The sequence below is a fragment of the Bos indicus x Bos taurus genome, chromosome 5 (genome assembly GCF_003369695.1).
Source record: "Bos indicus x Bos taurus breed Angus x Brahman F1 hybrid chromosome 5, Bos_hybrid_MaternalHap_v2.0, whole genome shotgun sequence".
In the NCBI taxonomy this organism is placed as follows: Eukaryota; Metazoa; Chordata; class Mammalia; order Artiodactyla; family Bovidae; genus Bos; species Bos indicus x Bos taurus.
Window position 1 is genome coordinate 94668102 of NC_040080.1, and position 20268 is coordinate 94688369.

Genomic DNA, 20268 nt, shown 5'->3' on the forward strand with positions numbered 1-20268 from the left:
AGGTTCAGGAGAGAATAACAGGCATTCTTGCGTGTGTGTATGTGTGCTAAGTCACTTCAGTGGTGTCTGACTCTTTGCGACCCTGCAGACTGTAGCCCACCAGGTTCCTCTGTCCATGGGATTTCCCAGGCAAGAATACTAGAGTGGGTTGCCATTCCTTTCTCTGAGGGATCTTCCCAACCCAGGAATCGAAACTGCATTTCTTATGTCTCTTGCATTGGGATGCTGGGTCCTTACCACTAGTGCCGCTTGGGAAGCCCAGGCATTCTTGATGGGGATATAGAAGAGGGAAAGTATAAAGGTGGATGGGACTCGGGTAGTTGCTACTTGTTTGTCTGCTGTGGAGCTTTATATAGGACATTGTTGTTGTGTAGTTGCTAAGTGATATCCGACTCTTTTTCGACCCCATGGACTATAGCTCACTGGGCTCCTCTGTCTGTGGGATGTCCCAGGCAAGAATACTGGAGTGGGTTGCCATTTCCTTCTCTAGGGGATCTTCCCAACCCAGGAATTGAATCCTAGTCTCCTGCATTGGCAGGCAGATTCTTTACCATTGAGCCACCTGGGAAGCCCCTTATAGGACACTAGTGGAAGGCTAAGGCCCAAAAGGTTGGTGCCAGACTATGAAGAGCCTTGAAAGCCTGCCCCTCTCCCCCACCCCACTCATTTCACAGTCTTACCAAAAATACTGCAGAGCTAGAAAGAGGAAGTCTCCCCTGCTGAGTGTGCAAGAGGAAGTACAGAAGATTCTGAGGGCCTATGAGGCGTAATGACTACTTTCAGCCCCGAGCCAATTGTAGAGGTAACAGGAAGACCAGCGCACCAACCAGGCTGGGTGCCTCCGCCCAGAGGGTGTCACCACCCTAGCTGAAAGTGTTTGGGGAGGTCAGGCATTGCTGTCTGGATGCTCCTGTCTCTCAGTGGCCATCATGTCTTTGACTTCTGCATACCAGCATAAATTAGCAGAGAAGCTCACTATCCTGAATGATCGAGGTCAGGGGGTCCTCATCCGGATGTATAACATCAAGAAGGTAAGTGTGGGCAACTGGACTAGCACTAACTATTCCAGCAGCAGTAGGGCGGGGACCCCTGAGACCGGCAGGTCCAGCTGTTAGACTCCCTTCTCTTTTCTCTGGCCTTCAGTCCCTCAGATTATATAGGACAGCTGGTGCTGGGAGGCAGAAGGGGAGGCTTGTCTTCAGGGCTTCCGCCTTTTTGAGTATGATTCTCACCCCAAAGAGAACGTCTGCCTTCTGCTGGGGGTAATGGTGGGATGGGAAATAATTGTGTTCCGAGTCGCCTGGATAAAAGTCTGGGTCTAGAATTCTGGGTCTTATTGTTTAGCGCTGGCCCCACACTCTGGAGAAATCGAGTTGGGTGTCTGGCAAAAGTTTTTAAATGGAAATACTTTCCCTGAAAGGAAAAAAAAAGGTAAGACATTTGGGTTAAAAAAAAAAGAGTAACTACCTTTGAGTTACTTCGAGTCTGAGACAGGTCTCACTGTGGTCTTATATATGTGTGTTTAGGATAGGAACTGTGGAATTGGGAGAAGCTGGTGACAGGAGGTGGGCTAGTGCTGGGCCTAGTGAAGTTAAGAAATAAAGATGGGTGGGAGTGGGGTTTCTGGGACAGAAATTGGGGGATTTGGGGGGGGACCTCGGTGCATTTCATAATCAAACAAATCACTGGGACACAGTTTCATCTCCATGCCTACTATAAATGCCCTTGGGATGAGATGCTTATATAATGGACATAATTATGACACTAATTCTCCCACGAAGTCTAACTCCTGAGCAGCTAGCTGCTTTTCTCACTCCTTCCGGCTTCGGCTGAGGGGTGGAGAGAGCTTCCTCTTTGTGTCAGGCCCAAGCAGACGTTAAGCTTTATCCAGCAAGATGAGATGCCCAGGTTATTTAGCTCTTCTGATGGTTGGCTTAATGTCCTGGAACTTTTTCCTGACCTACTCTTATTCTTTTATAATTAGTACTCAGATCCCCTTTCCCTAAGAGAGATTGTGTAAGAATGCACAATGTGGGAAGAGGTATGTTTCCGAGGAACAGAAGAAAGGATTGATAACCATAATGTTATTTATCTGTGCAGACTTGTTCAGACCCCAAATCCAAGCCCCCTTTCTTACTGGAAAAGTCCATGGAATCATCTCTCAAGTACATCAACAAGAAATTTCCCAACATAGATGTCCGAAACAGCACGGTAAGACGTGTCCCTCTTCTGTCCTTTCTCCAAAATAACTGTGCTTGAATGGTTCAAGCTGTCTTTTGATGGCCTCTCTTTGAACTTGCCAGAGGATGGAGTGGCCTTTTTTTTTCGTTTTCCTAAGCTAAACCACAGGGCTTCAGGTTGTGGTAGTCTTGAGATTTCTGAGATAAGATGAGATTCTCCTAAGGGTAAGCTGGAGCAAAACACTGACCCTATTCACAAGAACACTTTGCTCTCACTGAGGACAGCTCTATTGATGCAGCAGTTGCATATATTTTATTGTTGCTCCCGTTTCCCACTCAGTGTTTTCTTGTTTATTGCCTTAGAGTTATGCATCTAGTGGCATATGCCTTACTTCTCCCTTATTACCTGTTACCCCTAGATTTCTTACCATCTTACTTACGACATCTTCTCATTCAGCTACTTTTGACTTAAATATGAATAGTAAACCATTTGGCTGAAAGAGACCTTGAAATTTCCTCTCATTTAGACTCTATATCTAGTCAGGATTACATGCAACCATCCTGCCTAGATAGGGAATATTCTCTCCGAAACTTCAGAATTTGGAGATTTTCCAACTTCCCCTGTCTGCATATTTTAACCCTCTTTAAGGGTGTTTTAACCCCTATTCTCTTGTGTTGCTTTGATCACTTGTCTTCTTACTTTGTTTCTTTCAGCAACATTTAGGACCAGTGCATCGGGAAAAATCTGAGATAATTCGATACCTTACCAACTACTACCAGTCATTTGTGGATGTTATGGAATTTCGGGTGAGCTCTCTCTAGCCCAAGTACACAGTGTTTGGATGTTCATGTATGTTCCTTATTATTGTTTCTTTAAAATATCAGATGTATTGATATGGAAGGATGTCTAAGTTGTATTGTTAAGCGAAAGTGAGTTATAGAATACTGTATGATACAGTTTTATTTTTGTTTTAAAAGATACATAAATTTATATACACATAGTGTTATTATATATGTAGGAGAGATTTGGGATATTATACACTAAGCTGTTAAAAATACCTGACTTTGGAGCTGGATTATTATGATTGGCTTTAATTTATTACTTATATATTTTTGTATTCTTTGAGTTAAAATTTTAAGTATTTTTTCCCCCAAATTTTATTACAAATCTACTAAAAAATTTCAAGAACAGTACAATGAATATTGTCTATATTCCCCCTGGATCTCCTGATTTTTAATATTTTGCCATGTTTGCTTATCTTTTTTTTTTTTTTCCCTTGAACCATTTGAGTTGCAGGCACCATGACATTTCTCTCCATAAATACTTTAGCATACATCTGCTAAGAACAAGAATATTTTCTTACATAACCTTAATGCAGCTATTGTACTCAGGAAATGTAAAATTGCTACAATGTTATAGTTAGAGCCCATAATCACATTCCTCTACTTTTCTCAAGGATCATACATTGAATTCATGATGTTATATCTCAGTTGTCATGTCTCTTTAGTCTTTAATCTAGAATAATTCCCAGTCTTATTTTGTCTTTTCTGCCACTGACTTTTCTGAAGGGTTCAGACTAATTATTTTTCAGAATTTCTCTCAATTTGAGCTTATCTAATTATTAATAATGTTTGATAGCATAATATATGGATGATATTTTATTTGAGTTCTAAACAATGAATATGTACTATTTTGTAGCCATAAACTGTAAAAAAATATTTAGTGCTTTGTTTTTGAAGGGCAACCTGATATGATGTTTTAAAAGTCTTAGAAAATATATTTAAAAAAAAAATATATTTTTAAATGTAATAATTCTAGTTCTAGAAATTTATCTCAAGGAGACAATCAGAAGTGCTAAGGTATATGTATAAGAATGTACTCTCTTGCATTTCTATTGCATTATTTATGATAATGACAACTTGATGATTGATATGTTCAATAACTAGAGGCTTAATTAAAAGCCCAGAGTATGTGTCTATAAGTGAATATTATACAGCTGCTAAAGATGATACATATTTATATTACTTAGCATGGGAAAAATGCTCTTCACATGTTCTTTAGTGTAAAAGCAAATTACAATGTAGCTTAACAGAGGAGATATCCCTAAAATGTATATTTATATAGACAAAAATGCATATGAAGAAGATTAGAACTTCTTTGTATGGTGAGATTATGAGTGGTTTTAAAAATGAGTTAAAGTTATGTTTGTATTTTCTGATTTTTCTACAATGAACACATTATTTATATATTCAAGAAATAATACAAATTTTAGTCATTTGAGCCATGTAAGTTTGTAATGGTATTACAGTATTTTTTCAGCTAGTACAAGAGTATGGAGCCCTGCCTTGGGTGTCCTAGGGAGCTAATCCAGGCTGGTCATCAGATCATGCAATGAAGATAGAAGGGGGCACACAGAAGATCGTAAGTTCTGAAGAAGGGTCAGATCAGAGGTTATTCATTTGGAATTGAGAGTAATGGTTAGGAAGAAGGTAGGCACTGGTGGAGACAGTAGAAGAATGCTGGAAGCATATAAAAACATTTTTCACTAGGAGTCCAAAAGATACCTTCTGGTTGCTACAGTGGTAAACTTCTGAGCCCAAGGAGTTTAGTACAGCTCATTCAGGGCTGGTAGGGAAATAGAGATACAGGTATTGTGTGTTGTGAAGTAGGTAGGCTCTGAATCAGACAGACCTGGTTTCAGCTCTCAGCTTTATCACTTATAAACTATATGACTTTGGTAAGAAACTTTTTGAATCCCAGTTTCTTTATCTGTAAAATGGGAAGTAAGATTTACTACATGGGGTATTTGTAAAAATTAAATTAGACAACACACTGAAAACACTTAACACAGTGTTTAGTGTATAATAGGGTAATAGGCCAACAGATGGTAAATCTATTCCTTTCTGATTCTATCTTTACAGTATAAAATCTGGGTAGTGACATTGGTTGTGTGAGTGGCTGGAAGCAAACCTCGGTTATATTATCCCTTGGGAATTTGGTTGCAACAAGGAGTTGCAGACTGGCCCTCCCAGCAAAGGAGGCAGCATAGACCTGACAGAGGTCTTGAGGTCATGTAGTACAGACAGAATATCGTGGGCTCTGGATTCTAATTCTGGTCCTTACTAGCTTTGTGATCTGTGGTGAGTTTCTTAACTGCTCTCAGCCTCAGTTTCCCTGTATGTAAATTTAGATACAGCCTTTTGGGGAAGTTCTCATACATTTAATAAATTTGACAAATGTATACACCTGTGTAACAGCCAACATAAAATACGGATAATTTTCATCAACACAAAGCTTCCCTGCACCTTTTTATCCTTAGTCAATCCTAATTTATCCTGTCCCCAGGCAACCACTGATCTACATTCCAGATTAGATTTTTCTTTTTTAGAGGTTCATACATGTAATTAGGATCTATACACCATGTTTTCCTTTGTGTCTGGCTTCTTTCACTCAGCATAATATTTTTAAGATTTGTTTATGTTTTACATACCTCCAATTCATTTCCTATTTTTGCTGAGTACTATTTCATTGTATGGATACAATGTGTTTATCCATTTCCCTGTTGATGGACTTCTGGATTGTCTCCAGTTTTTGGCCAGTATGCATAAGTTGCCATAAACATTTGAGTACAAATAATTGTGGGGACATATTTTTCATTTCACTTGGATAAATAACCTAGAAGTTGAATTGCTAAATCACATGGTATGTTTATGTTTAATTTTATAAGAAACTGCCAAACTCTTCTCCAAAGTCATTGTTCCATTTTCTCTTCCCATCCACAATATATCGTGTTCCTGTTGCTCCACATTCTCATCAAACTTGCTTTCAGTTATTTATGTCATTCATGGCCATGTGCTGTGTGGCATGTAGGCTCTTAGTTCCCTGACCAGGAATTGAACTCATGCTCCTTGCATTAGGAGCGAAGTCTTAACCACTGAACTTCCAGCGAAGTCCCTAGTCATTCTTTGTTTCTTTGGCTGTGGTGAGTGGCTTTCAGAATCTCAGTTCCTTGACCAGGATTGAAGCTGGGGCACTGCAATTAAAGTTCCAAGTCCTAACCACTGGACCTCCAGGGGACTCCTGAATTTTAGTCATTCTAATGGGTGTGTGAATCTACCTGCCAATGCAGGAGATGCAGGTTCAATCCCTGGGCCAGGAAGATCCCCTGGAGGAGGAAATGACAATCCACTCCAGTATTTCTTGCCTGGAAAATTCCATGGACAGAGGAGCCTGGCAGGTTGTAGTCCATGGGGTTGCAAAGAGTCAGACATGACTGAGCACTGCACTGCACTGGGTATGTAGTGGTATCTTCTTGTGATTTTAATTTGCATTTTCCTGATGATTAGTATTATTGGACATCTTTTCATGTTCTTATTGGTCATTTATATGTATATATTTAAACGTTTAATTTTGTGTTGGGGTATAGCAGGCTAACAATGTTATGAGTTTCAGGTAACAGTGAAGGGACTGAGCCATACCATTTTTATATTTTTAATTGTAAACAGCCTATCCAAATCTTTTGGCAATGTGTTTTAAAAATAAAAATATATATACTCTTTGATCTAGTAGTTCAACTTGAGTAGAATTGACAGTATCTATGTGCAGTGACTAGGGCATCAGTTGGGAAAAGACGGAATGAACTGGCCGTATCATGGACTACTATGCAGCCATTAAAAAGAAGTGCATTAGGGCTCTACCAGAGACTTGAGGACTTTTAGTAGGTATGATTGAATAAAAAAAGTAAAATGGTAATAAGAGTGTGACATTATCTCAAGTTTTTAACACAAATGATTTTCAAAAAAACCCTCTCTCTTGTTTCTTCTTGCCTGCACAGGATTATATAAATAGGGTGAAAATTAACAAAGGACACACTAGGTTGTTAAACTTGTCTACCTGAAGGTTGGACAGGATGTAGAGTGGGTGCTGATGTGAGGGAGGAGAGAAGTATCCATAGTAAAACTGCTTATTATTTAGGCAAAATTAGGTATGAAAAGAAAAGAATCCCTCTCACACTGGAATGAGGGTTAAATGAAGTATATGCAAATAACTTAGTAAGTACTTAGCACATATTGTGGTAGGTGATCAGTAAGTAGAAACATGTAGAAAGTTTGGTAGTATTCCCATTTGTTAAAGAGAATAGGAGATAGAATCAAAGAACAGACTGATTTTGAGATTGATCAATTAAAAAAAAGGGGGGGTCCTGATTTTCGGTATTTTAGAAACAAATGATCAGATAACCTGCATTTTGTAACCTTTTGTGCGTGTGCGCGCGTGTGTGTGTGTGTGTGTGTGGAGAAAGAGGGCACTGGGACAATAAGATGAGGGAAGGTGTGCACAGTGTAACAGGGACCTGTGCCTGTGGAGACATGAGCATCCGGTAGGGTAGCCTGCCAGGGGCCCACCAACAGCTTATGGAGGAGGAACTTCCCGAACTCAGGAAGCCTCCTGTATGTTATTCGGTGGCTCCTTAGGATCTCCAAGGAAGAGAGCCTTTCCCTCAGATTCCGATAGTACACGTCATCTTCTCTTTCTTCTTCACTGATTCTCATCTCCAATTCTACCCCCAGGATCATGTGTATGAACTTCTCAACACCATTGATGCCTGCCAGTGCCATTTTGATATCGTAAGATTCTTTGCAATTCTCTTCTATCCTAGAGCCATGGAAATGGTCTCTGTTGGAACAGTGTCGGGTGAGATGGGACTAGAGGAATGGCTGTTCTTCCAGGACTATAATATAATATATACTGTATAATGAATGAATGGCTGTTAATTCAGGACTATACTTCTGTAAAAATGTGGAAGTTAAAGTGCATTTACATGTTAAGCAGATCAGTATTGTGATTTTTTTAAATATAAAATTCACGTAAAAATCCAACACCTAATTAGGTCAGCTCTAATTTCCTGGCCTTCTTATATTTTGAGTTCATTTTTAGCCCCTGAACTTGTTCCCATTTTCTTCTGAATTTGCAGTCTTGTCCATTTCTTCTTCTTCTTCTTTTTTTCCTAATATATATATATTTATTTATGTGACTATACCAGGTCTTAGTTGTGGCATGTGGGGTCTAGTTCTCTGACCAGGGATTGAACTCAGACCCCCTGCACTGGGAGCTCAGAGTCTTAGCCACTGGGCCGCAAGGGAAGTCCCCAATTTCTTCTTCTAAATAGACCTTTCCAGAGTCTGGTTAGCACCGTCTGGAATGATTGGGGAAATCGAGTTTAACAGGCCTTGCCGTTTTGGGGTTTCTATGTATTTTCCTTGTAGAATCTCAACTTTGACTTCACTCGGAGTTACCTGGACTTGATAGTGACTTACACCTCAGTTATTTTACTTCTGTCACGGATTGAGGATCGACGGGTACTCATTGGCATGTTCAACTGTGCCCATGAGATGCTGCATGGACACAGGTGAGTTAAGGAGATGTATACAAGATGATGAATCTCATACATGCTGCTATGACATAGAAGTGGATACAAAGGAAGTAGATGGCATGCTTTTTCATGTGAGAATCTATAATCTACATGATGACACAGGCAAAATAAAACAAGTTAGAATACTTATAAGGGCATACACTAAGACGTGCACTTTTATATACAGTTAACTCTTGAATATCTGCTAGTGGGCTATCCAGTCTGCATTATCTCTAGTGAGTTTTTAATCCTGGGCTGGCTGCTGCCACTCTCCTTTTCAGGTTATTGCAGAAAGCAAAGAAAACATTTTTTAATATTAGTAGGAATAATATTAGTAAAGTTAAAGCCTTTAGAGGTAAGTAATGTATGATAATACATTTGAAGCCAAATATAAATGGATTTTGGATTATGTACAGTTCTTTGCCTTTCTGTTAGTGCAAATAAAAGCATTTAAAGGCTGAAAAAAGTGAAGACCAGAGAGATCAGAGTGGGCTGTTGAACATTGTGCTATGTATGATGTATATTCCTACGTGCCTGCATGAGTACCTAGGCACGTGACTTACATTTGCTTTGAATGTGTGTGTGCGTATAAATATACTTTTGGTCTGTATACAGATTTGGGTCCAGCAATAACTAATCAACACAAATTTGTAGAGTATCTATCGTGTGTTCAACCCTATTTCAGTTTCTTGTAAGGAAGAAACTTTCATGCACCAGCCCCAAATCATGTGATTCTGTCTTAGTATTCCAGGGCCTAGAGTGGGTTATCTTCATATGGAATTTACAGTTTAGTATCTTTGTAGGTGGTGGAGAGTACCAGCTTATGTACACACCTTTAACCTATATGCAAACATGAGAGTTTACATCATGCTTAGTGGAGGGCTGTAAGCATTTTCCCTGTGCTTTCTTCAAGTGACTCCAGTTTTGCCCGTCTGGGTCAGATGGTCTTGGAGTATGACCACCCTCTGAAGAAGCTGACAGAGGAGTTTGGGCCTCACACAAAGGCAAGTTTCTTGAGAGACTGGAGGATTTCTCAGGCAGAAGTAAGTTGTCCCCATCACTGACTTTAAGGATTCGTTTGTTTCCCCTCACAGGCTGTGAGTGAAGCCCTCCTCTCTTTGCATTGCCTCTTTGTCCGAAGGAACCAAGGAGCTGAGCAGTGGCGCAGTGTCCAGCTTCTGAGTCTTATTGGCACAGCCTCAGCCATGATTAACCCTGCTAATTCAGATACCGTGAGTTCTCTTTTCCTCTTGTCAGCGGAAGCATGCTCTTTCCAAGGTCATTTCTGTAGAGACTTCTTCCTTTCAGGAAATATCAGCCCTAAGAGTGCTTTAGCCCTCTGCTAGGATATGCTTCTGTGTTGATCATCTTATGTGACTAAAAAAATCATGGTTAGGTTGAAGCTTTTCTTTGGATCAGGATTAGGATGTGCCTGCCCATAGAAGGAAGTTAATAAATATTCACAGAATGAATTAATGGATGAAACTGAGTCATTAGGCACCTATTTAGCCCAGTAGGCACTTTAGCATAGATGTCAATTAATTAACAAATGTTTTTATTCAGTTACTATTGGCCCAAGGTCCTTGCTGCAAAGAATTTCTCGTCTAGTAGGAAGATAGGCCATGTGGTCATAAAAATAGAACTGATGGTACAAGATGTATGAGAAGCACCAGACAAGTGATTTATATTTTACATGGTGAAAGAATCCAAGGGAGGGGGAAATCATAAGATTTTGAGTATTACTCTCCTGAACTGTTGAAGAGAAGTTATGTCAAACCATTTGTCCTGACTTCTAGCTTAAGTTCCTTCCCCCCTCTCAAATATATTTTCCCCTCAATCCACTTCTAGTTTTCCCAGGTATTGGCTTATCAAAGTATCCTGATCCAGTCTGGTAAGATAAGAGTTGTGTTTGATACTCAAATTCTAGCTTGATTGCCTTTGTCTTGACCGCCTTAGTCTTTAGACCAAGTTAAATAGCTGTTAAAGCATCTCTGCCTCCCTTCTCATAGATGGCCTGTGAGTACCTGTCCGTGGAAGTGATGGAGCGTTGGATTGTCAGTAAGTTTTTTGTGGATTGAGGTGGGACTAGACCCAGCAGCATGTCACATGGAGATCAAGCCCTAAAAGTCCTCCTTTGCACTGTTTTACACACCTGCAGTTGGGTTTCTTCTTTGTCATGGGTGCCTCAACTCCAATGCTGACTGCCAGAAGCTGTGGAAGCTGTGTCTGCAGGGCTCCCTGTACATCACCCTCATCCGGGAGGATGCGCTCCAGGTGCACAAAGTCACCGAGGACCTCTTTAGCAGTTTGAAAGGGTGAGACCTGAGAGCCAAGCTAATCTTTGGGGATTTTTAGCCCCTCCTAACATCCTTTTCTAGTCTCCATGAGTGTCCCGAGTATAGGTATTAAGACATAGTTCTAATTATCAAAGAAATATTTATTGAATACATACTATTTACTAAGTACTTCACTCGATAGAGTAACTAATAAGTTAGCATAGAGGTTAAGATCATGGACCCTGAAACAAGATTACCTGACTTTGAATTCCAGCTCTGCCCTGACTGACTATGTGATCTTGGGCAAGTTACTTAGCTTCTCTATGCCAGGGCTGTTTATCTATAAATGATAGTACTTCCCTATGACCTACCTCCTAGGGTTGTTAGGAGGAATGAAAGAGTAACTACTTACAAAGCATGTAGAAAAGTGCTTGGTATGTTGTGATGCAGTCTATGTGCTTTTAAACAAAGACAGAATCTCTGCTCTCACAGAGCTTGCAAATTAGTGAAAAATAGATAAACTGTTGTGATATCATAAGGGATTAGAATGTATAAACACAAACTGCTTTAGACTGGCTTTGGAGGATCCAGCAAAACCTGGGGACAGACCTGAAGAGTTAAACAAGTGAATTGTGTATGTGTGTGTGTGTAGGAGTTGTGGGGGCATGGATGGAGAGGCAGGGAAGTTGCTTAAGGCAGAGAAAGATACTTTAGGCAGAGAAACTGTCAAGGTTTCAAGGCAAGAGGGAGCATAGCATTTTCTAAGAAATTCATGTAGCTCTGGTTACAGAAATGAAGAAGTTGTCAAGACAAACTTGGAGAGGTAAGTTGGGGCCTCGGATGCCCTGGCATCTATTCTATTTGAGCCTATTCTAAAAGGGATAGGGAGTCATTGAATGATTTTTAAACAGGGCAGTGACACAACCATATTTACATTTTAGAAAAAGTCACTCTGGCTGCAGGGAAGAAAAGAAGTCAGATGGAAAAAACTAGAGGCAGAGGTTAATGAAGTGAATTAGGAGAAACTGAGGATGAAGTCAAAGTTTCTGGAATGGATACTTGGCATTCCTTAAGATAGAGAATACATGATAAAAGCTATTTTGTGGGAAAAGGTTGTGAATTCAGTTTTGAGCAGCTTGAATTTGAAGTATTTGTAGAACACTGAAGATAAATGTATGTTAGACCTTTTACCTTTTGGTTGTGGAATTTAGGGGAGATATTTGGATTCAGATTAAGTTTGGCAAAATGGTGATCAAAGCCTCGGGCGTAGGTGAGATTACTCACAGAGAATGTGTGAAGTGAGAAAACACTGGGATAGAACCTCTGAGACATTGAAATGTAAGGGCCAGCAGAGGCAGAGAAATCAATGAGAGGAATAACCGAGGCAAGGGAAGAAGACATGTCAAGAAGAAAGGACTGATTATCTATGTTTGAGAGGTCAAATGAGAACTGGAAAATGTTTATTTAATTTATTTGTAAAGATGGTCTTAGTCCCCTTCTTGTTCAGTTCAGTTCAGTCCAGTCACTCAGTCATGTCTGACTCTTTGCAACCTCATGGACGTCAGCACGCCAGGCCTCCCTGTACATCACCAACTCCCGGAGCCTACTCAAACTCATGTCCATCGCATTGGTGATGTCATCCAACCATCTCATCCTCTGTCATCCCCTTCTACTCCCACCTTCAATCTTTCCCAGCATCAGGGTGTTTTCCAGTGAGTTGGCTCTTCTCATCAGGTGGCCAAAATATTGGAGTTCCAGCTTCAGCATCAGTCCTTCCAATGAATATTCAGGGCTGATTTCCTTTAGGGTGGACTGGTTGGATCTCCTTGCAGTCCAAGGGACTCTCAAGAGTATCCTCCAACACCACAGTTCAAAAGCATCAATTCTTGGGTGCTCAGCTTTCTTTATAGTCCAACTCTCACATCCATACATGGCTACTAGAAAAACCATAGCTTTGACAAGGTGGACTTTTGCTGGCAAAGTAATGTCTCTGCTTTTTAATATGCTGTCTAGGTTGGTCATAACTTTCCTTCCAAGGAGCAAGTGTCTTTTAATTTCATGGCTGCAGTCACCATCTGCAGTGATTTTGGAGCCCCCCCAAAATAAAGTCTGTCATTGTTTCCACCATTTCTCCATCTATTTGCCATGAAGTGATGGGACCAGATGCCATGATCTTAGTTTTTGAATGTTGAGTTTTAAGCCAACTTTTTCACTCTCTTTTTTCACTTTCAAGAGGCTCCAGTTCTTCGCTTTCTGCCATAAAGGTTGTGTCATCTGCATATCTGAGGTTATTGATATTTCTCCCAGCAATCTGGATTCCAGCTTGTGCTTCATTCAGCCCAGCATTTCTTATGATGCACTCTGCATGTAAGTTAAATAAGCAGGGTGACAACATACAGCCTTGACGTAGTCCTTTCCCGATTTGGAACCAATCTGTTGTTCTATGTCCAGTTCTCTGTTGCTTCCTGACCTGCATATGGATAACTTCAATTGAGTATTGAGATCAAAACCTGGATTGCAGTGAGTTTAGGACCAAATAGGAGATGAGCAATTTAGTAAGTAACTCTTTTAAGAAGTTTGACCTTGAAGGGAAGAATAGAGACAGGGTTATAATGAGAAGAAGGTAAGGGATTAAGGAAGGGGTCAAATACCTTTATTATCTTTGTAGTTGCAAAACTAACACCAGAAATGTAAAAAATACCAAGAGGGAGTTGACTACAATCTCATGTCCCCAAATATTTTGGTGCATGTCCTCTAGATGCTTGTGAATATATATGAACATATAGAGGGGTGTGTTTATTTTTAGCCTTATATAAGCAATTGATAAAAAGCAATGGATCCATATTCTACATTATATTGTGAAGTTTTTAAAAAAAACTTACTGTATTTTGTATATCTTTGCATATCAGTCTATAGGCATTTATTCTTTTTAAGAGTCAAATAGTATTTCCTTATGTGGTTGTAACATAATTTATTAATCCAATCCACTATTGATGGACATTTGAACTATACCTCTCCCCCACTTTTAAAAAAGCCTTTACAGATACTGTTGTAATGCGTATCTTTAGACATGTATCTTTGTGAACATTTCTATAGGGTAAATTCTCAGAAGTGGATTTTCTGGGTTAAAGGATGTGCATATTTCAAATTTTAATACCTCTTGCCAAATTGTCCTCCAAATAGATGTATTATCAACAGTCTATGAGAATACTTATTCCTCATACTTTCAACAACTGAGTATTATCATTAAAACTCATTTCAAGGTTTGAGAGAGTAAATCTAACATTAATAATTAGGAGTTACAGGAGGTAAATTGATACTGACATGCAGAAAAACTTTCTAATGATTCCTGCTTCTAGGGATTGGAAGGGATGTTTGAAGGGTATTTAGTTTCCCATCATTCAGAACAACAGTAACATGTAAGACTTATTGTTTAGGGAATTCTTTGACATAAATGATCTAATTTGATCTGCACATTACTTATACTCAGGCATATATATTAATATTGTCTTTCTTTTTTTCTGGCCATGGCACACAGCATACGGGATCTTAGTTCCCTGACCAGGTATTGAACCTGCATCTAGACTCTGCAGTAGAAGGGCGGAGTCTTAACCCCTAGACTGCCACGGAAGTCCCAATATCTTCTTTTACAAATGAGAAAATGGAGGCTCAGTCTCAAGGTCACTCGGTTAGTAGCAGATGGAATTAGGAAATCATTCCAGATTTTTTTGACTCTTAATCCTCTTGCTTTCCATCGTACCAGGTAGAGGATGAAATGACTACCCACCAGGAATGCTGTGGAGTTGAATCCTGATTTGATTACTATGATTTCCTACTCTACATTTCTTTGATTCTGTGCTAAGCTCAGTAATGAGGTGGTCTGGAGAAGAGAAATGAAAGATTATAATAAATTCGACTAACATGGTGGCAACAGATGCAGGACAAGAGAAAACAGATCTAAGGGACATAGGGAACACAGAGCCTACAGTGGTGTGGGATGTTTGAGCATGGGCCACTAGGAGAGAAAAAGAGATATGGTTAAGAGAGTCAGATATTGCAGATAAACAAAGAACAATGAAAAGGCCATTGAATGTGGTGATCCAGAAGTTGATGGTGACCTTAAAGAGAGCAATTTGTTTATTGTCTGAGGCCATATGGGCTTCAAGGGTCAGTGAAAGGTGAGGTGAAAAAGAATAAAGGTGTCTCTGGAGGAGATTGGTGGTATAAGGGGAATGGGCAGAGTTCAGTAGATGGTCAGGGTCAGTCGAGGGTCCTAATTCTTAGGGAGACGTGTTGGGAGAAGAGAATAAACCGGTGGGGAGAGTGGAGGATTACAGTGATCAAAGGACAATTGAGGAAGTTAAATTCTAAGAGGAGGTGGGAAGGGAACCCAGCTGGAATAACTACTTTTACTTGAGAGCAGGGCCTGTGTCATATTGATGCACTGCTTCTTTGTATTGCCTTCAAACCTGGAAAAGTCCTTTAGCCTGAAGGTGTCAAGGCAGGAGCACAGGACAAGAAATCTATTCTCTACTTCCTCATTTAAACCCTATGTGACCTTGGGCAAGCCATTTTTCTTTCCTAGGTATTATTTTCTTCATCTGAAAAATAATGATGAGAACTAGATAATCTTTAAGTGGCATGACTATGCCAAAGCCTTTGACTGTGTGGATCACAATAAACTGTGGAAAATTCTGAAGGAGATGGGAATACCAGACCACCTGACCTCCCTCTTGAGAAACCTATATGCTGGTCAGGAAGCAACAGTTAGAACTGGACATGGAACAACAGACTGGTTCCAACTAGGAAAATGAGTACGTCAAGGCTGTATATTGTCACCCTGCTTATTTAACTTATGTGTAGAGTACATCATGAGAAATGCTGGGCTGGATGAAGCACAAGCTGGAATCAAGATTGCCGGGAGAAATATCAATAACCTCAGATATGCAGATGACATGACCTTTATGGCAGAAAGTGAAGAAGAACTAAAGAGCCTTTTGATGAAAGTGAAAGAGGAGAGTAAAAAGTTGGCTTAAAACTCAACATTCAGAAAACGAAGATCATGGCATCTGGTCCCATCACTTGATGCCAAATAGATGGAGAAACAATGGAAACAGTGACAGACTTTATTTTTTTGGGCTCCAAAACCACTGCAGATGGTGATTGCAACCATGAAATTAAAAGACACTTATTCCTTGGAAGGAAAGTTATGACCAACCTAGACAGCATATTTAAAAGCAGAGACATTACTTTGCCAACAAAGGTCCGTCTAGTCAAGACTATGGTTTTTCCAGTAGTCATGTATGGATGTGAGAGTTGGACTATAAAGAAAGCTGAGCACCAAAGAATTGATGCTTTTGAAGTGTGGTGTTGGAGAAGACTCTTGAGAGTCCCTTGGACTGTAAGGAGATCCAACTAGTCCATACTAAAGGACATCAGTCCTGGGTGTTCATTGGAAGGACTGATGTTGAAGCTGAAACTCCAATATTTTGGCCACCTGATGTGAAGAGCTGACTCATTTGAAAAGACCCTGATGCTGGGAAAGATTGAGGGCAGGAGGAGAAGGGGACGACAGAGGATGAGATGATTGGATGGCATCACCGACTTAATGGACATGGGTTTGGGTGGACTCCGGCAGTTGGTGATGGACAGGGAGGCCTGGTGCGCTGCAGTTCACGGGGTTGCAAAGACTCGGACGTGACTGAGCAACTGTACTGACTGAACTGAAGTGACATGAGTCTCTTATTAGTAGGCTGGGGTTAAAAGTAGTGTTTAGAAAGATCCTGATGGTGAGCGCTGTCCATGCTTCCTGCAGACTGTAGTTTGGAATCTCCGGGGACTGGGAAGGTGGGACGAGGACTCTAACTGGAGGTGTGGCCAACCCTTCTGTGCTTGTGTCAATTCTCAGGTATGGCAAGCGAGTGGCCGACATAAAGGAAAGCAAGGAACATGCAATTGCAAACAGGTAAAGGCAAAGAATGAGCTCTTCCAGAAGGGATGGAATAGGCATCTCTCCTGACCTTTGCTGTTACCCAAGCTACCCCTATTTCTGTACAGATTTATTGTCTCAACCCAAGAACTCGCTGTTGCCCCACAGGGTCTTGTGTTTCCTTCCTTTCTAACTGTGGCCTTGAACCTTCCTCCTGGCTGACACCCCTTCCTAAAGGTAGATCTCGTCTGCTCTGCGTTTGGAGGATTTTTGAGGGTAGGAGAGGCAATATTCTCTAGTTTCTGCTTTCTTTCCTCAGTGGCCAGTTTCACTCTCAACGGCGCCAGTTTCTGCGAATAGCTGTGAAGGAGCTGGAGACTGTGTTAACCGATGAACCAGGACTACTGGGTCCCAAGGCAAGAGAAAGAGAGGAAGGGAAGCATGATTTGGCATTCCTGAGTTTCTGCATTTCTAAGTTTTTTGTTCTGTTTGAGTGTGTGGTTCCCTTGAATCTTCTTGGAGTACCCTAAAACTTGTTGTATCTCTCTTTTGGGCACTATCATACAGTATCATATGTTATAGTTATTTGCATACTTGCCTTATCCTCTATTTGAGTGTGAGCTAATTAAAGACAGAGCTTGCTTTTTTTTTTTAACCACATAAATACCTAGTAAATATTTTACAAATTTAATTTGATAAGGTGGTATTGACCTAGTAAATATTTCTAAAATTTAATTTGATAAGGTGGTATTGTGAACTCATGTCAACGTATATATAGGTCTGATTCTCGTGGGATGCTTTTTTTGTGGGTCTCTGTGTTTAATATTGGACACTGTTGTTGGTATGGCTACACAGTTGTATCTATAAGCACATTTTCATGATGGTTTTCTCTGTGCTTTGAAATCCATTTCTAAAGTTGAAAATCCTCATAGTCTCTGTCCCCTCCATAGGCCCTTTTTGCTTTCATGGCCCTGTCCTTCATTCGTGATGAAGTCACTTGGCTGGTTCGCCACACAGAAAATGTCACCAAGACGAAGACGCCTGAGGACTACGTTGACTCGTTAGTTCTTGGCATAGTTAAGAATCTTGACTTTAGACGGACTGGGAAAAGGGACGGGGAGTGGTGCATCAGATGACCTCGGGAGGTCTCAGTTTCTGCCCTGTTGCCACTGTCTTTGTCTCAGGTCATATTTTCAGTCTCACACTGCCCTCTGTTCTCATCCTCGACTTTGCAGGAGCATTGCAGAACTGCTTTTCCTGTTGGAGGAGGTTAGGGCTCTGGTCCGAAGACATGTCAAGGTGATTCAGCAGTACCACCTTCAGTACCTGGCCAGATTTGATGCTCTTGTGCTCAGTGACATCATTCAAGTATGTTTAGTTGATGATACTTTGGAAATTTGGGGGTGATCCCTGGTCATTTTTCTCTGGGGGTCACCTTGACTGAATCTCATGCTCTGTAGATTGTGTGTCAAAAGCCCAATTTCCTCCTTGACGTTTGTTAAAATTTAAAAAAAGGACTAATAATCTTAGTAATTTTCCTCCCAAGTGATGCCAACAGGAGAGAAAATAAAGGGCAGTTGGATGTTAGCATTGAACTCAGGGAGTTTCTGCTGTGTTTTGCTTGGCTCTTTTTTGTTTGTGACACTTGGCAGTTCCTTCTACCTTCATATACTGGCCAAGCCCTGTGGTCCTCGTTTCTCTCCTGGTGAAACTTATGCTCCCTTGACTCCACCTTCTCTTTTAGAACCTGTCCGTGTGTCCTGAGGAGGAGTCCATCATAATGTCCTCATTCGTCAGTACCCTCTCCTCTCTGAATCTCAAACAAGGTAACTGGAGGGAAGAGGGGGAGAAAGAGTGAAGGCGAACATTTTTTTCTCTAGAAATATGGGTCTCTTGAGCCAGGGAGTAGCCGAGGTGACTTTGAAGAGGACCTACCATTTCGTGCAATTGGATAGAGGTGCTGTTTTATTATTTCCTTTGAAACTTCTGTTTTTCTTGCAGTTGATAATGGAGAAAAATTTGAATTTTCTGGATTGAGACTAGACTGGTTCCGTCTACAGGTAGGTTTGCTTCTGAGAATGGTCCCCCATTCTTAAGGTTTTTCCTTACTTACAATCCCCCCCTCTCTTTTTTAGAATTTTATTTATTTTTTGGCTGTGTTGGATCTTCATTGCTGAATGGGTTTTTCTCTAGTTGTGGTGCATGGGCTTCTCATTGCAGTGGCTTCTCTTGTTGCAGAGCATGGGTCCTTGGGCACGTGGGCTTCAGTAGTTGTGGGTCCCAGGCTCTAGAGCACAGGCTCAATAATTGTGGAGCATGGGCTTAGTTGTTCCGCGTGCAGCATGTGGGATCTTCCCAGACCAGGGGTCAAACCTGTGTCTCCTGTATTGGCAGATGGATTCGTTACCACTGAGTCACTGAACCACCAGGAAACTCCCCTTCCTCCTCTTTTTAACTCCAAAGTTCTGCTGTATGGAATAAAAACTGCTGATTGGATGGGACAAATCTCAGTCAAACTGTAGTCCCAAGACTGGGGAGTCTTTTTCATTTGTCTTGTTCTTCTCCCCCCTTTCCCCACCTCCAACCATAGGCATATACCAGTGTGGCTAAGGCTCCCCTGCACTTGCATGAGAACCCAGACTTAGCCAAGGTGATGAACCTCATTGTCTTTCACTCCCGAATGCTGGACTCAGTAGAGAATATGCTGGTGGAAACTTCTGATTTATCTACTTTCTGGTATGTCCTGAGCTCTTTATCAATTAACCTAATCTCTTGCCTGGCCTCTGTGGAGCACTCTAATTCCCCCAGACACTGGGAAGACTTGTTTTCTTTGAGATCTCTTTAGAGGCAGATGCTATAACTCCACGGTTTCTTCATTCCAGTTCTTATCAAATGGTAGGAATTTGAAGCTGATTCCCTTTTGTGCTGGCTTTCTTTAGGGAAGCCAGTTGGACTCCACACAGTCTTGACTTCTCTGGGATAATTCATCAATTGTCTGTTCTTCATTGTTATCTTTGGAAACTTCTTTAGCATCTTTTTTTTTGGACCTTGTAATTTAAGAGACATGGAAAAGGTGGAAGTTTAGTGGAGATGACTGAAAATAATTGGGAGGGCTGGGGAACAGGGCCTTTAGAGAGTGCACATGATTGTCTTACTTAGGTATCATTTGGCCTTTACTCAGTGACCACTGTTGTGCATAACTCTACCCTTTGAGGAATCAAACATACAATACAATATGTTGGCTCTGCTGTCTGCATCCTGCATGGTTAGGAAGGTATAATACCCACATGTGAAAAGGACATAATAATGGCAAATATGCATGCCATTGAGAGGATACAGGATTGGGGAAAGATCAGTCTCATGGAATTACAGAGAAAGTTTTCTGGAGCCTAAGTGTCAAATTTTGGGACGGATGTAGATTAGTAGTATTGAGAGGCTTCTAAATCAGGGCTCAAATCATGCAGGGGTTCTGG

At 40.8% G+C, this 20268-nt stretch overlaps 1 protein-coding gene across 1 annotated transcript in view; it reads left to right on the forward strand.

Annotated features, from left to right (window-relative positions):
- The first annotated feature begins 861 nt into the window (after positions 1–861).
- Positions 862–20268, forward strand: part of NCKAP1L (NCK associated protein 1 like) — a 45353-nt gene continuing 25946 nt past the window's right edge. Inside the window, exons 1-16 of the mRNA XM_027543111.1 lie at positions 862–1031; positions 2101–2211; positions 2895–2987; positions 7749–7805; positions 8445–8587; positions 9504–9594; positions 9685–9822; positions 10600–10648; positions 10749–10905; positions 16775–16831; positions 17115–17211; positions 17746–17855; positions 18031–18163; positions 18540–18621; positions 18797–18855; positions 19386–19531. Coding sequence (XP_027398912.1) covers positions 930–1031; positions 2101–2211; positions 2895–2987; positions 7749–7805; positions 8445–8587; positions 9504–9594; positions 9685–9822; positions 10600–10648; positions 10749–10905; positions 16775–16831; positions 17115–17211; positions 17746–17855; positions 18031–18163; positions 18540–18621; positions 18797–18855; positions 19386–19531 — 1625 coding nt within the window. The 5' untranslated portion in view covers positions 862–929. The remainder of the gene's footprint in view (positions 1032–2100; positions 2212–2894; positions 2988–7748; positions 7806–8444; positions 8588–9503; positions 9595–9684; positions 9823–10599; positions 10649–10748; positions 10906–16774; positions 16832–17114; positions 17212–17745; positions 17856–18030; positions 18164–18539; positions 18622–18796; positions 18856–19385; positions 19532–20268) is intronic.